This window comes from Xenopus tropicalis, chromosome 9 (genome assembly GCF_000004195.4).
Source record: "Xenopus tropicalis strain Nigerian chromosome 9, UCB_Xtro_10.0, whole genome shotgun sequence".
Lineage (NCBI taxonomy): Eukaryota > Metazoa > Chordata > Amphibia > Anura > Pipidae > Xenopus > Xenopus tropicalis.
In genome coordinates this window covers 4,793,746-4,808,581 of record NC_030685.2, presented here as the reverse complement: position 1 = coordinate 4,808,581, position 14,836 = coordinate 4,793,746, and the positions used below count along the sequence as shown (strand labels likewise).

Sequence of the window (14,836 nt, the reverse complement as noted above, 5' to 3'; positions counted from 1 at the left end):
AGTTTAGAGCTTAGAATGTCTGAGACCACTCCCGCCCCTCCCCCGGCTGAACCCGCCGCTGCCAAGAAGAAGCAGCCCAAGAAGGGTGGCGCTAAAGCCAAGAAACCCGCCGGGCCCAGCGCGTCCGAACTGATCGTGAAAGCCGTGTCCGCCTCTAAGGAGCGCAGCGGGGTGTCCCTGGCCGCTCTCAAGAAGGCTCTGGCTGCCGGAGGCTACGATGTGGAGAAGAACAACAGCCGCCTCAAGCTGGCTCTCAAGGCCTTGGTCACTAAGGGGACTCTCACCCAAGTCAAGGGGAGCGGAGCCTCCGGATCCTTCAAGCTGAACAAGAAGCAGCTGGAGAGTAAGGAGAAGGCGGCCAAGAAGAAGCCAGCGGCGCCCAAAGCCAAGAAACCAGCGGCGGCAAAGAAGGCGCACAAGTCCCCTAAAAAGCCCAAGAAGGTCTCGGCAGCAGCAAAGAGCCCCAAGAAGGTGAAGAAACCGGCAAAGGCCGCCAAGAAGCCCAAAGCGGCCAAACCCAAGAAGGTGGCCAAGAGCCCGGCTAAAAAGGCCGCCAAGCCCAAAGCTGCCAAGAGCCCGGCTAAAAAGGCTCCAAAGCCTAAAGCTACAAAGAGCCCCGCAAAGGCCAAGGCAGCCAAACCCAAAGCGGCTAAAGCGAAGAAGGCGGCGCCCAAGAAGTAATTCGGCCCCGGGGCCCCTGCGCACTGACCCAAAGGCTCTTTTCAGAGCCACCACCTCCTCCATCTAAAGAGCCGATACCTGTGTTCCCTCCAGATACATTTGATTTTATAAAGTAGTGAATTTAGGGGAAGCCAAACAATATATAATTCCTACACGTACAGGGATAGTGCCCGGTCTGTGCGAGCCCTGTAACCTCCCCTCTCTGCGGGAATAAATGTGCCCATAAAATGCTTGTGAAACCCCAAGCCCCCACTAGGTGGCGCCCAAACACTACGTAAATTCTTCTTCAATCAGATCTGAGCGTTGAATCGGGTTTTATGGTTTCATTTGATAAATCCCAGTCCGGTCTGTGAAGACTTTCTGCCCCCGACACAAGTGAAAAATGGTCCCTAATCAGTTTCTGGCGCCATTGTGCCCGTCTGAGTGGGATCAATTCGGATTCTGTAACTCAGATTACAGCGCGCAGTTGCCCGGTACCGAAATAACAGCAATGAAATCCGGCAGAACCTGAGATGTTCGGGCTCAGCGGGCGGTGGTTGCAGTTTAGAACACAGGGGTATTTTGTTTGTCTGAGTTGTAACGCGGGACAGGAGATTAAATTGGCCAATAAAATTGAATTTCTTAGGCGGGATAAATGTGGGCGGTGGGATTAGCTGCAGATCAGGGGCGTGTTTATGGTAAACCAATCCCATTGAGGCAGCGCAAATAAAAGCCCGCGCATTGCATTTTGCAGTTCATAGCAATTCTGTACTTTGTACAAAGAAGGCTGATTCATAATGGCCCGTACCAAGCAGACCGCCCGTAAGTCTACAGGAGGGAAAGCTCCCCGCAAGCAGCTGGCAACCAAAGCAGCCAGGAAGAGCGCTCCGGCCACCGGTGGAGTGAAGAAACCTCACCGTTACCGGCCCGGCACAGTCGCTCTCCGTGAGATCCGCCGCTACCAGAAATCCACCGAGCTGCTTATCCGCAAGCTGCCTTTCCAGCGCCTGGTCCGGGAGATCGCTCAGGACTTCAAGACCGACCTGCGCTTCCAGAGCTCAGCCGTCATGGCTCTGCAGGAGGCCAGCGAGGCTTATCTGGTCGGTCTCTTTGAGGACACCAACCTGTGCGCCATCCACGCCAAGAGGGTCACCATCATGCCCAAGGACATCCAGCTGGCCCGCAGGATCCGAGGCGAGAGGGCTTAGATCATCGGCAGCTTCTCTCCCAGCAGCACAAAGGCTCTTTTCAGAGCCACCAAATCCCCAATCAAACGAGCTGAGACTTTTATCTCTACGTGGCGCTGCCCTTTCTACTCTTCCTACTAATGGCCGGCCATGCAAGGGTTACTCAATGGGAGTGTGGGGGTAAGGCACAATCCTACTAAGCTATTAACCCCTCAGCGTGTAGAGCACCGGTCATTCTGGTCTTGTCTCATAAATTTTCTATATGGAAAGTAGGTGAGTGACCGAGCAGAACAGGGAAAAGAACAACGCCTTCAAGATGGCGCTTAGAAGCTTGAGCAATTCAAAGAAAGCGTCATTGCATACAATATAAAGTATACAGTTTATCACCGAGCATAATATATAGTAAAATCAAGCATAAAATAATTTTCTTCCACTTTATTGTAGCCTTTTTTCTCCAGTGTCCAAATTACAACTCCCACTGCCCCAAATAAGGAAACGATCTCCCGCTCTGCACTCGATTCCTTCAGCCTGATCCACTAACGCAGTAAAAGGCTCAATAAGCCGCAGTGTATGGTAACAGCGCCTCCAAGTGGCATGTTAAGTGAATAGCAGAACTAACAGAGGCTCCTAGCGTGTAACCCTCTCCCTGCCAGTGACTCATACAAGCTCCTTATACAAAATTGCAGCTGTCATTATCAAGCGATACCCGGGATGTGGCGATAGAATGTTGCCCGGTATCCTGCTATTAGGTTCAGTTCTCGGTGTAGATGGTAGGTATAGGGGGTGGTCTCAAATTATAATTTATTTCCATTAGCCAATCAGAAATGACGCGACTAACACGCCACTAGTGGACTCCGCCCATACGCCTTGAGTTCTCTTTCAGGTCCTCTCCAGCTGCATATAAGGTGGTGGGACGGGTTGGTAATCACATTTCGTTCGTAGAAGCTTCAGTGAATATGTCTGGACGCGGTAAAGGCGGGAAGGGTTTAGGGAAAGGAGGCGCCAAGCGGCACAGGAAGGTGCTGCGGGATAACATCCAGGGCATCACCAAGCCCGCCATCCGCCGCCTGGCACGGAGAGGGGGAGTCAAGCGCATTTCTGGCCTCATCTATGAGGAGACTCGGGGGGTCCTCAAGGTTTTCCTGGAGAATGTCATCCGGGACGCCGTCACCTACACCGAGCACGCCAAGAGGAAGACCGTTACCGCCATGGATGTGGTGTACGCTCTCAAGCGCCAGGGCCGCACTCTCTACGGCTTCGGGGGCTGAATCTGCTCATAAACCGATATAAACCCAAAGGCTCTTTTCAGAGCCGCCCACTCACTCAGTTATTTAGAGCTGTTACTGCTTGTTCCAATCTGTAGCCATTATCTCTAGTTCTGTGTGTGTAACTTCCCGCTCACTGACACCCACAGGCAAGTTACTGACTCCCTTTGCACCGGAAGCGGCTCCATCTCCCCCGGGCTCTGTAATAGGAACCGGCTCATTACTGATCCCTATTTATACACGGACTGAGCTGCAGGTCCCTCCGAGCTCTCAGCCCCTGTACTTGTTACTCCCGGGAATCCCCTATCGGATAATAATCCGACTGATTGCGGGACAAACTCTACTTTATTCTGCAGATAAACTCAAGACTAACATTAACTCCCCATAATTGGCATAACAATGCAGCCAATCAAACTGTAGGTTTTGGAAGCACCAATCAATTGCTCTATATGCATTCCTCCGTTTTGTATTGGGTGAGTTAATTGCAGCCAATCACACAGATTTTTCAGAAACACCAATCCATAGCTGTAGATGGGCGGTCTTTATACCATGTGACATAAATAACCAGTAATAGGTTTAGCTATCAGGCAGCCTTATTTGCATGGGAGGGCTATAAAAGCAGCAGCCCGGGAGGCGGAGGGAACAGTTTTCTCGTTTATCGGAAAGCGTAAGGATAGTTGATCATGCCTGAACCAGCCAAGTCCGCTCCAGCCGCGAAGAAAGGCTCCAAGAAAGCGGTGACCAAGACCCAGAAGAAAGATGGGAAGAAGCGCAGGAAGACAAGGAAGGAGAGTTACGCCATTTACGTGTACAAGGTGCTGAAGCAGGTGCACCCCGATACCGGCATCTCCTCCAAGGCCATGAGCATCATGAACTCCTTTGTCAACGATGTGTTTGAGCGCATCGCAGGGGAAGCCTCCCGCCTGGCTCATTACAACAAGCGCTCCACCATCACCTCCCGGGAGATCCAGACCGCGGTCCGCCTGCTGTTGCCTGGGGAGCTGGCCAAGCACGCCGTGTCCGAGGGCACCAAGGCTGTCACCAAGTACACCAGCGCCAAGTAACTGCTGCCCCATCTCCTGCCCTACTCCCGGCAACACAAAGGCTCTTCTAAGAGCCCCCACTCCCTCCCTATAAGATCTGTAACGGGCTTTGTGTAATAGAATAAACTACTTTGCGCTGTCCCAGTTTTCCACCTTTCATTATTGCTGAATAGCAGATATAACTGGAAAAGTAAGGCTTGTGACTCCTGCTGGGAGCTGCTATAGGGAATATAATCAATTACTAATGCTAGCAAGAGCAGCACAAGCTACAATGCCAAAGAAATGAAACCCCCCTTCCATCCTGAGATTGATACAATGTCCCAGTTGAAAGAATAAATATCTAAGTGCTAATTGGCTGCTGTCTCACAGGATACATTGTTGCACTCGTTGTATCTACGCTGTTCAGATCAAAGCAACTGTTGCTACACTCGCTCCTTAGCAAAAATATACTGATGAGGGAGGGTTCCTCCTACCACCCCCACCACTTTTTCTTTCAAAAGAGCTGATACCTGGGTTCCCTCCAGATACATTGGGAATGTTTTGAGTTTATAATGTAGGGGAAGCCAAACAATATATAATTCCTACACGTACAGGGATAGTGCCCGGTCTGTGCGAGCCCTGTAACCTCCCCTCTCTGCGGGAATAAATGTGCCCATAAAATGCTTGTGAAACTCCAACTCCCCACTAGGAGGCGCCCAATCGCTACGTGAATTCTTCTTCAATCAGATCTGAGCGTTGAATCGGGTTTTATGGTTTCATTTGATAAATCCCAGTCCGGTCTGTGAAGACTCTCTGCCCCCGACACAAGTGAAAAATGGCCCCTAATCAGTTTCTGGCGCCATTGTGACCGGCTCAGTGGGATCAATTCGGATTCTGTAACTCAGATTACAGCGCGCAGTTGCCCGGTACCGAAATAATAGCAATGAAATCAGGCAGAACCTGAGATGTTCGGGCTCAGCGGGCGGTGGTTGCAGTTTAGAACTCAGGGGTATTTTGTTTGTCTGAGTTGTAACGCGGGACAGGAGATTAAATTGGCCAATCAAATTGAACTTTTTAGGCGGGATAAATGTGGGCGGTGGGATTAGCTGGGGAAGCAGGGGCGTGTTTATGGTAAGCCAATCCCATTGAGGCAGCGCAAATAAAAGCCCGCGCAGTGAATTTTGCAGTTCATAGCAATTCTGCACTTTGTACAAAGAAGTCTGATTCATAATGGCCCGTACCAAGCAGACCGCCCGTAAGTCTACAGGAGGGAAAGCTCCCCGCAAGCAGCTGGCAACCAAAGCAGCCAGGAAGAGCGCTCCGGCCACCGGTGGAGTGAAGAAACCTCACCGTTACCGGCCCGGCACAGTCGCTCTCCGTGAGATCCGCCGCTACCAGAAATCCACCGAGCTGCTCATCCGCAAGCTGCCTTTCCAGCGCCTGGTCCGGGAGATCGCTCAGGACTTCAAGACCGACCTGCGCTTCCAGAGCTCAGCCGTCATGGCTCTGCAGGAGGCCAGCGAGGCTTATCTGGTCGGTCTCTTTGAGGACACCAACCTGTGCGCCATCCACGCCAAGAGGGTCACCATCATGCCCAAGGACATCCAGCTGGCCCGCAGGATCCGAGGCGAGAGGGCTTAGATCATCGGCAGCTTCTCTCCCAGCAGCACAAAGGCTCTTTTCAGAGCCCCCAAATCCACAATCAAACGAGCTGAATCTCTTTATTATCGGGCCAAATTCCTTGCAGTGTTGGGGAGTTTTATAGAGCCAGTAAATCTAACATTGGGACCGGGAAGAATCTGGGGTATTTAGGGCGGGGGCTGAAGCTGCTCTGAGGCGCAGGTTGGGCTGTGAGTACAATATGTAGGGGCGTTTGGGTACCTGATCTCACTTTTCGTAAATCATTAGTGACTTTAGTGATTAACCCGACATTCGCAGTAACGTTACTGAGGAGAAATAGAACAATAACAGTTCGTTACTCTGTGACACTGCGGGGAGGTTACAGCCTGAGGCCGATACATTGCCCCAACCCGCAGCTCATATGTAGCGATCTGGGAGCTGATTGGTCGGTGACACACGGCTACAGAACTGCAATATGGATTATTTCTACTAATTTCAGAATAGTTTTTCCTTTTCCCTATTGAGTGAGACGGAAAAGAGCTAAAACCAACGGTGCAAATTACAATTATTCCGGAATAGCGATAGGAACCGAGGGGGTTCGGGGGTTTTATACAGAAATGCAGCATCGTATCTGAAGTGTTAGGTTTATTGTATCATGTGTTAGTATAATAAACATCTTGTGATTTTACTTCACCTTTTCATGTACTACTTCCTTTTTTTCACTGAAATCCCGGAGTGCCTGCCTTTTTCTATGTTTGTGACGTATCCATGAAGTGGAGGGGCGCGTATTGTGCTGATCAGTCCCAGCCTGGTGCCGCTCCCTTATACTGACTGTCACTTTCCCGCACAGAGTAGCGCAGTGCCGCTTTGCTCGGTATAGGGGGGAGTAGCCAAATAGACTCGGTGCCACAGTATAGATTATTATACGGGCCGATCATATCCCATTAAATCTAGTAATAATAATGTAACTAAAATTATCTCAATATTTTTGCAAGTGCGGATACAAGTCAGATCAAATTATTTTGGCGGGCGATTTGAAATTAACGGCTTTACTTATGCTTCAGTCATTGGCTTTGAGAATACAGAGGAACGTTTGTATTGTCCAATCAAGAGCCTAGTTACCCAGAGCCCTAAACTCCGCCCCCACCCAAGTTCCCACTCAGGTCCTGTGCCTGTGTATATAAGTGGGTGGCTGCGCTACAGAAATTATTCTCGAACAGGAGTGAGAGGAAGATATCATTATGTCTGGACGCGGTAAAGGCGGGAAGGGCTTGGGGAAAGGAGGCGCCAAGCGGCACAGGAAGGTGCTGCGGGATAACATCCAGGGCATCACCAAGCCCGCCATCCGCCGCCTGGCACGGAGAGGGGGAGTCAAGCGCATCTCTGGCCTCATCTATGAGGAGACTCGGGGGGTCCTCAAGGTTTTCCTGGAGAATGTCATCCGGGACGCCGTCACCTACACCGAGCACGCCAAGAGGAAGACCGTTACCGCCATGGATGTGGTGTACGCTCTCAAGCGCCAGGGCCGCACTCTCTACGGCTTCGGGGGCTGAATCTGCTCATAAACCGATATAAACCCAAAGGCTCTTTTCAGAGCCGCCCAAAACTTCTCTAAGGGTTGAACCACTCGTATAACGTGTTTAGCAAATGGTTTCTTTACGGGCTTCCTTTCCCATTTGCACTTCTAGCAGTTTATATACCTTCCCTGTACCTTGTAACGACACAGAGGGCGCATTAACCTTCCAGGTCACCGTTATATTTACGGGAGCTACTGAGACTAATATGGGCCGGGTCCCACCGACGGTACAATAGTACCCGAGGTGCATATACCGGAAGTGAGCGCACAAATGTATCGGCTCTCAGTTCCTGTGTCTGGCCGGGTACTTACCACACGGTGGCGCTGCTGCACTCAGGATTGCCACAAAGTAGTAACCAACAGCAGATTTTACCCGGAAGTGACGTTATCCCTTTCAGCGCAGTCTTTTTCCCTTACTCGTAGTTTAGATTGAGAAGAAGGAAGCAAATGTGCCATAACTTCCGGTTTATCTCAGCGCTGCCGGCAGGGGAAGGGGAGCCGCCTGAGCTGAGTGAGTGTTACTCTGTGTAGCGGGAAGTACCGGCCGGTTGTACAGAGCTCAGTCCCATTCACATATAAAATGTGCCCCTTTTCCTCTGATTGGGAATCGTTCTCTGCTGTATTCAGTCACACTGCCCCCTAGCCAGCCTGGAGCTCCCCGGATACTGATTTAGTTGACGGGATGTGGTGCCTGTCTGTATTAAAGGGGTCTGGAAATCTGCAAATGATGTTCTCATGCTCCCTTACTGTGTATTATGGCTGTTTGTACTTCCCTGCAGTGAGTGTGCTGGAGCCTTTCTCTAATCTCAGTCTGGAACTGTAGCCACTTGGCCTAAATGGGCTCTTACTGAAGCAGCTGTGATTCCTTCTGTGTCATGCTTGTTCTTTATCCTTGTACAGCCCTGAATATATGTGTATAAACTCAGTAACAGCCACCTCAGCCCCAACAATCCCCTATAGAAATGTGTAAGTGTTTAATTCCACTTCCAGGCCCCTCCCTCCCACAAGGAGCCAATAGGAATGTGGGAGGAAGCGAGTGACCCAGTTATGGGGAAGAAGGATAAAAATGAGGAGCGGAAGGAGAGAATCCTGAATCTCACACTGGAGATTATCTATCTGCTGACTGGAGAGGTGAGGGGGGCACTGTGAGTGGCACAGTGAGAAGAGACTGTCTGTCTGTACAAAGGGGGTCTCTCTGCTGCGTTACACACTCATCATTCTCTCTCCCTCTCAATACATAGGGCTACGTCATCCCTAAGAAGAAGAGCCCAACTGTGGGTTTGGGGGCCCTGCATGCCCCTGGCTCCGTCATACAGAAGGAAAATGACAAGAAGATCCTGGAACTCATCTCCAACATCATCCAGCTGCTGACTGGAGAGGTGGGTGCGGCCCCCCAATCCCCCCTTATTGTTTAGTAACAGTGTATGATAATCCCTTTCTCTGGCTGGGGGATGACTGTAACATTGTGTGTGCCAGGTTGCCATAAGGTGTGAGGATGTTTCCATCTATTTTTCCTTGGAGGAGTGGGAGTATATAAAAGGAAACAAGGCCCTTTACAGGGAAGGGATAAAGGAGGAGGAGGAGCCCCAGCAGCTCCGCCCACTGGGTGAGTAATGGGTGCAGGGCACAAAACATTAGAACCCCGTGTGTAACAGAACTTATATGTGACTTTTCACCCTGTATCAGAGCCTGTCGGGGTGACAGTTCCTGCGCTGCTGCTCCTTCTATTCCTGCATTCCCTGACACAATGAATCCCTACATATATGTATAAAATGTGATAATGATTTCTCATGCTTGTATCTCTGCCAGACGGTGAATATGAAGATAAGAGAGAGATTCCAGCTGATCTGGGAGGAACATTATGTTATAATAATGAGCCAAGCAAGATTGGGGCTGAAGGAGCAGATTTTTGTGCCGACGGAAATCTCACAAACCCTGAAATTTCTTTAGTAGAACAGCCCCCACCAGCCAATGGGATTAAAGAGAAAGCAGCTTCATGGGAAAGGGGTAACCAATCAGATTGCAGCATTAATCCCCTTACAGAACAGATACAGGGAACAGACATACCTACTCCTATCATGGGGTGCAGCCTGAATAACAGCTCGGCAGAGGATATAAAAGAGGAGGCGGCTTCATGTGACGAAGAAAACCTTGTTGGTTTAAAATCAATACAGGAAACCAATATATCAGCTCCTATCATGGGGCGTGGCCTAAATACCAACTTGTCAGACAGAAATGTATCAGATGGGATTAAAGAGGAGGTGCCTCCACTGGAAGTGGAAAACCAATCAGATTGCAACATTAATCCCCTTACAGAACAGATACAGGGAACAGACACACCCACTCCCAACACAGAGACGTATAACTGTTCTGAGTGCCATAAACACTTTAGCACTAAGGCCGGTTTTCTCAAGCACCAGAAAACTCATAGAAGAGCAAAACCATTTGTCTGTTCTGTGTGTGAGAAACGTTTTGTGTGTCGCTCAGATCTTATTGTACATCAGAGAAAACACACAGGGGAGAAACCGTTCTCTTGTTCTGAATGTGGGAAAGGTTTTGCTCGTCGCTCATACCTCACTGATCATTTAAGCGCTCACACAGGGGAGAGGCCGTATTCTTGCGCTGTGTGTGGGGAGAAGTTTTCATATCAATCAACCTTTAACAGACACTTCCGAATACACACAGGGGAGAAACCATTTCCCTGCTCTCAGTGTGGGAAACACTTTACACATCACGCAGCTCTTATTGCGCATCAGAAAAAACACGGAGTGAAAAAGCCGTTCTCTTGTTCCGAATGTGGGAAATGTTACGCTCAGCGCTCGAAACTCACCGAGCATCAAAGAACTCACACAGGGGAGAAACCATTTTCCTGTTCTGAATGTGGGGAAAGGTTTGCCTATCGCTCACTTTTAATTAGACACAACAAAATACACACAGAAGGGGGGGAATCATTTATTTGCCCTGAGTGTGGAAGACATTTTACCTCTCAGGCAGCTCTCACTGGGCATCAGAAAAGTCACGGAGTGGAGAAACCGTTCTCTTGTACTGAATGTGGGAAATGTTTCGCTCAGCGAATGCATCTTGTGGAGCATCAAAGAACTCACACAGGGGAGAAACCATTCTCCTGTTCTGAATGTGGGGAAATGTTTACATATCGGGCACAATTTAATAAACACAAGAAACTCCACACAGAAGGGAAAACATTCACCTGCTCTCACTGTGGGGAACATTTTACGTCTCGCTCAGATCTCACTGTACATCGGAAAAGTCACAAAGTGAAGAGACTGCTCCCTTGTAGTGAATGTGGGAAATGTTTTAAATATCAGTCGCAACTTATTGTACATCAGAGAGTCCATACCGGGGAGAGACCTTATTCATGTACCGAATGTGGGAAAACTTTTAAAGAACTTTCCACCCTCAAAATTCATCAGAGAATTCACTCAAGGGAGAGACCGCTGACAGCTGCCTCGGAGCTGCCTGTACACGGCACGGTTCACGCAGGGGAGAGTCTGTACTCTTGTTCCAAGTGTGGGAAATCCTTTAAAGATCGCTACCATCTTAAAGTGCATCAGAGAATCCACACAGGGGAGAAACCATTCTCCTGTTCTGAATGCGGCAAGTGTTTCGCCTGGCCCTCGGACCTTAAAGTCCATCTCAGAGGTCACACCGGGGAGAGGCCCTACACTTGCACGGAGTGTGACAAATGTTTCACCCGTATCTCAAGCCTCAACGAACATCTCAGGGTTCACACGGGAGGGAAACCATTCACTTGCACTGAATGTGGGAAATGTTTTGCACGACGTTCCCTGCTCACTGCACATTCCCAGTTACACACAGGGGAGGAACCATTGCCCGACAGTAACTGTACTGATACACAGTGAGTAACATACAGTCATGAGGCTGCCAAATAACCATTCCCTTTGGTTCATGAATGGCTCATCTTAATAAAATGTTCATGCTCTTCTGATGTTTACTTTGCGTTCGTATTATTCTATATTCATTTATATATAATTACTAGTATATGTTATATTTTTACTTTTCGTTCTCATATTAGCAGTCTTATACAGCTTCCTGCATCAGTAACAGCAGAACATTATGGGATGTCCCTACTGCCAATTATAACTGCAATTTTACATTCATTTTTTCCCCTTTATGATTACTCAGGAGCCAGAGTGTGCCAGAAAGCTGTGCCTAAGGGATTCAGTACCTGTATGGGGGATACTTTGGTGGCTTGATTGGAATGATTTATCTGAGAGACCCTCTCACTGATTATACAGATCATTACACGGAATTGCGGGTAGTAATCTTTCAGGGCAACCAAAAACACCATTGACTCAGGAAATTAAGTTATCAGTCAGCCCAAGTTTCTATTCCAGCCGGTCAGTGCTGATGTGTATGTGTATGGCTGAGATAAATGAAGTGCCAGCTCTGTGGGCAGGGATGCAGCTGTCACACACAGATAAGAGGCGGAAAAGACTCGCAACTCACACTTATCTGGGATGGGGACAGGTGGTCGGCAAAGTGAAAAGAGGCTGATGAGGCCAAGGCCAGGGCAGAACCAGAGGCAGAGGAATAAATCATAATATGGTGGATCTGAGGTCAAAGGCTTGCAGTGAAGGTTCAGAAGCAGTTAGATAAGAAAAGATTGGGCCAGGAAGGAGTCAAGCAAGGGTTAAATCAGGGAAACCACAACAGACGAGCAGTCAGGTAGCAAGACAGATTCCCAAAGTAGGGTTCTTGATAACTGTAAAGGAGACATCAGTATCATATAAAAATTAAGAATGTGCCAGGGAATTATACTCCTATAGATATAGAAAGACTGCTGGGGTTTTGGTGGAATTGCTCAATAAATCAGCCGGAAACGCTACTTTATAAAGCCCATTCCTTCTGTATTTAGAGGAGTAGAATTCATTGGCACAATATTGTTTTTCACACAATGTCCCCTATCTCCCTGCTGTGGGGCCCTTCCATTACTTCCAAGCTGAGGTGAGAGGGTGGGGATGGTTCTGCCCATATCACATAATGGACTCCTTATGACACAAGGTACATGTAGAAGCTCCAGCACTCACTATTACAAAACAAAACCTTCCAGCTTGTCTGCCCCACACACTGCCCACAAATTACTGCTAATCGATACTCATATTGATATGGAGCTGCGCTGCCTTTCTCTCTAGGGGAAGTGTCCAGCCTCACAGTGTGGGAAGGAGGAAGATACCGTATGATTGCCAGATTGCCTAGGGAATTTCTCTGGTCTCACTTGGGAGGTTTCTGAAGCTGACACCCTATTAGGGCTCTGAAAGGTACGTTCCCACAGAGAATAGACTATAATGTTTGTGGCAACAGGGGTGCAACACCGCTGACCTAACCCTGCAGCATCTCCTTCCTCTCCAGCCCCACCAGTTCCTGCCTCCAGTCCCTGAGTAGAAGTTTATATAATGTGACTGCCCGGGACAGGAATTGATTGGGGGTCAAAACAGGAAGTGCGGGACTGAACCCATTTCTTTCTTTTTTCTCTAGGTTTTCTCCACTGCTGTAGGGTGGGGAGGGGAGGTAGCTAATTACAGCACCTAAACTTGTGCCATCCCAGGGCTTTGTGGCCTCGCCACACATCCGGGCCTTACAGCAAGATAAGGGCTGTTCATTTTGTGGCTTGTTACAGCATTACGGGGGGCTGAGGTGTTCTGAAAAGGGTCTCTAGGGGCAGTGTCATCTCCCTGAGCAATCAGGCAGCACATGAGAGCCGTAGACATAGGACATAGAGGGAGTTTATTTTAATATATAGGATGGGGGTTCACACAGAGTTGCCCATTATAGGTGACTGGGCTGTGTCGGTGTGGTGGTGTGAAGTAAGAGGGACCCTAGGGCCCCAGGGTGGCACTTTGATTCCATAAGGATAATACAGTGGAAAGAGTGGGACTGAGTTCTGGCCATGTGTTGCAATAATTTCCCCGGGGCAAGTTAGGTATGTTGGCATCACATCAGTAAAAGCCAATTTACTGCTAATAATGAAACATAATGCCAAGCTATTCAGCGCCCCTCACAGTTTCCCCCTTGTCATTGCAGGAAATCAATAACTGCTGCCTGTGACCTGATAAGTTTTTTCCAGAAAACCTTCCCCACCTGCCCCCCCCCCTAAATACATAGTAGTCTCCCCATTCTTCCTCAGTGTGACCCCAGCAGAACCATCCCCACTCTGCCCTCTCACTTCAGCATGAGAATAAGGGGAAGGCCCCCCTGCAGGGACACAGAGAGTAGGGAGATTTCATGGGGTTCTTATGATCTGAGCCCCTGTATGTATATTGTTATTTATAAAGAGCTACTTATGCACACAGCACTGTACGGTAGATTACAGATTAATAAAACTAACAGGGGCCAATACAATAATAAATACAAATTAATATGAAGTACAGTTACATAAAGAGTGCTAAGGTTAAATGGGCCGATTTATTTATATATTCCCCCAAACCCCACTAGCCCCGCCTATCTGTTCCACTTCCTGCTGCCTCCTTTGACAGGCTGTGCAGGGGGCCGGTGGCTCTGTAGGATAGGAACTAGTGATGGGCGAAATGTTTCACCAGGCATGGATTCTCGGCGAATTCCCGCGTTTCATCATTGGCGGATTGTTCTGAGAAACAGATGAAAAAATTTGCTGCGGAACAATTCGCCGCACATCCAAAAATTGTTGCTGGCGACAAAACAATAGCCGTGGGTGGCAATTTTTTTGCTGCACATTTTCGCCGTTTTGTGAATTTTTCGCCGTTTCGCAGATCTTTTGAAAGATTTGCTAATTTTTCGGCGAAGCGAAAAAGATTCGCTCATCACAAATAGGAACCAATCAGCAGCTAGGCTGACCTCATAGGGAACTGAAGCCTGTCTGTGCTTGTGTGAGTGCAGGGCTGTGATTGGCTCTCCCCCTCCTACTCTGCTTCTGGCAGGGACCGTTAGGACACGCCCACCCCTCATGTGAAACCCAGACAGGGACCTGAGAGGATCTATAGGGAGCTCCAATAAAGGGGCCATTGTTACAGATAGGGTTAATGTTTAGCCCAAAGGGAAACCAGCACCGGATATTATTCATAATTGCCTACAGGGTTAGGGGGTTTCCTTTAATCCAATATGTCTTTTTTGAAACGTGAGTCACATATTGATGCCACTAGATGCCTGGAGTGAATAAACAAAGTTTATTGTTAGAAGAAATCCTTGTTGCTTTATTCATCTATTCAGTCTATTACTGACAGATATTCCAGGTGACCCATTAAACCTTCTGGCTACTACCCACAAGAGGAAGAATAACTAAAGACAATATTAATTTTACAGCCTGCCGGGAATCGCCAGGACCCTAACCAGTCAGTGCCCAAGTTACTCTGCACACAGCGCGCACACATTGCTACACACCCACGGGTGGGCTACATGAATAAAGCTGGCCGTGTGTTCCACTGTGGAAAGCATGGCGGTCTTTCATTTGCTTTACAGGAGTCTACAATTCACAGGATGAAGAGCAAGGCA

At 48.8% G+C, this 14,836-nt stretch overlaps 5 protein-coding genes across 5 annotated transcripts; all 5 read left to right on the top strand.

Moving 5' to 3' along the window:
- LOC100498235 (histone H1B-like) lies at window positions 1-734 on the top strand. The gene has a single exon (XM_002942855.5). It carries the CDS (start codon window positions 16-18, stop codon window positions 679-681), a length of 666 nt encoding a protein of 221 aa, XP_002942901.2. The 5' UTR covers window positions 1-15; the 3' UTR covers window positions 682-734.
- Window positions 735-1,428: 694 nt separating this feature from the next.
- On the top strand, window positions 1,429-1,922 carry LOC101733224 (histone H3). The gene has a single exon (XM_031893098.1). The coding sequence runs from the start codon at window positions 1,458-1,460 to the stop codon at window positions 1,866-1,868; it is 411 nt and encodes a 136-aa protein (XP_031748958.1). The 5' UTR covers window positions 1,429-1,457; the 3' UTR covers window positions 1,869-1,922.
- An 863-nt stretch (window positions 1,923-2,785) lies between these two features.
- On the top strand, window positions 2,786-7,360 carry LOC108645245. Its single transcript, XM_031893337.1, has 3 exons — window positions 2,786-3,110; window positions 5,360-5,697; window positions 6,984-7,360. The coding sequence occupies exons 1-3, from the start codon at window positions 2,804-2,806 to the stop codon at window positions 7,305-7,307; spliced, it is 969 nt and encodes a 322-aa protein (XP_031749197.1). The 5' UTR covers window positions 2,786-2,803; the 3' UTR covers window positions 7,308-7,360.
- LOC108648862 (histone H2B 1.1-like) lies at window positions 3,744-4,296 on the top strand. The gene has a single exon (XM_018097421.2). It carries the CDS (start codon window positions 3,796-3,798, stop codon window positions 4,174-4,176), a length of 381 nt encoding a protein of 126 aa, XP_017952910.2. The 5' UTR covers window positions 3,744-3,795; the 3' UTR covers window positions 4,177-4,296.
- A 990-nt stretch (window positions 7,361-8,350) lies between the features above and the next one.
- Window positions 8,351-11,303, top strand: LOC101735065 (gastrula zinc finger protein XlCGF53.1-like; the record flags this gene model as incomplete). Its single annotated transcript, XM_018097396.2, has 4 exons — window positions 8,351-8,461; window positions 8,572-8,709; window positions 8,807-8,936; window positions 9,140-11,303. Coding segments are annotated over 4 exons (2,451 nt in total), but the record flags the coding sequence as incomplete, so codon positions are not given.
- Window positions 11,304-14,836: the final 3,533 nt, after the last annotated feature.

Bases quoted from the DNA above. Each gene is read 5' to 3' on its own strand.
- LOC100498235 (XM_002942855.5), top strand. From the start codon at position 16: ATGTCTGAGACCACTCCCGCCCCTCCCCCGGCTGAACCCGCCGCTGCC.
- LOC101733224 (XM_031893098.1), top strand. From the start codon at position 1,458: ATGGCCCGTACCAAGCAGACCGCCCGTAAGTCTACAGGAGGGAAAGCT.
- LOC108648862 (XM_018097421.2), top strand. From the start codon at position 3,796: ATGCCTGAACCAGCCAAGTCCGCTCCAGCCGCGAAGAAAGGCTCCAAG.
- LOC108645245 (XM_031893337.1), top strand. From the start codon at position 2,804: ATGTCTGGACGCGGTAAAGGCGGGAAGGGTTTAGGGAAAGGAGGCGCC. The intron at 3,111-5,359 runs GCTGAATCTGCT...AAGAAGTCTGAT, and splicing joins CACTCTCTACGGCTTCGGGG to TCATAATGGCCCGTACCAAG. The intron at 5,698-6,983 runs GCCATCCACGCC...CAGGAGTGAGAG, and splicing joins TTGAGGACACCAACCTGTGC to GAAGATATCATTATGTCTGG.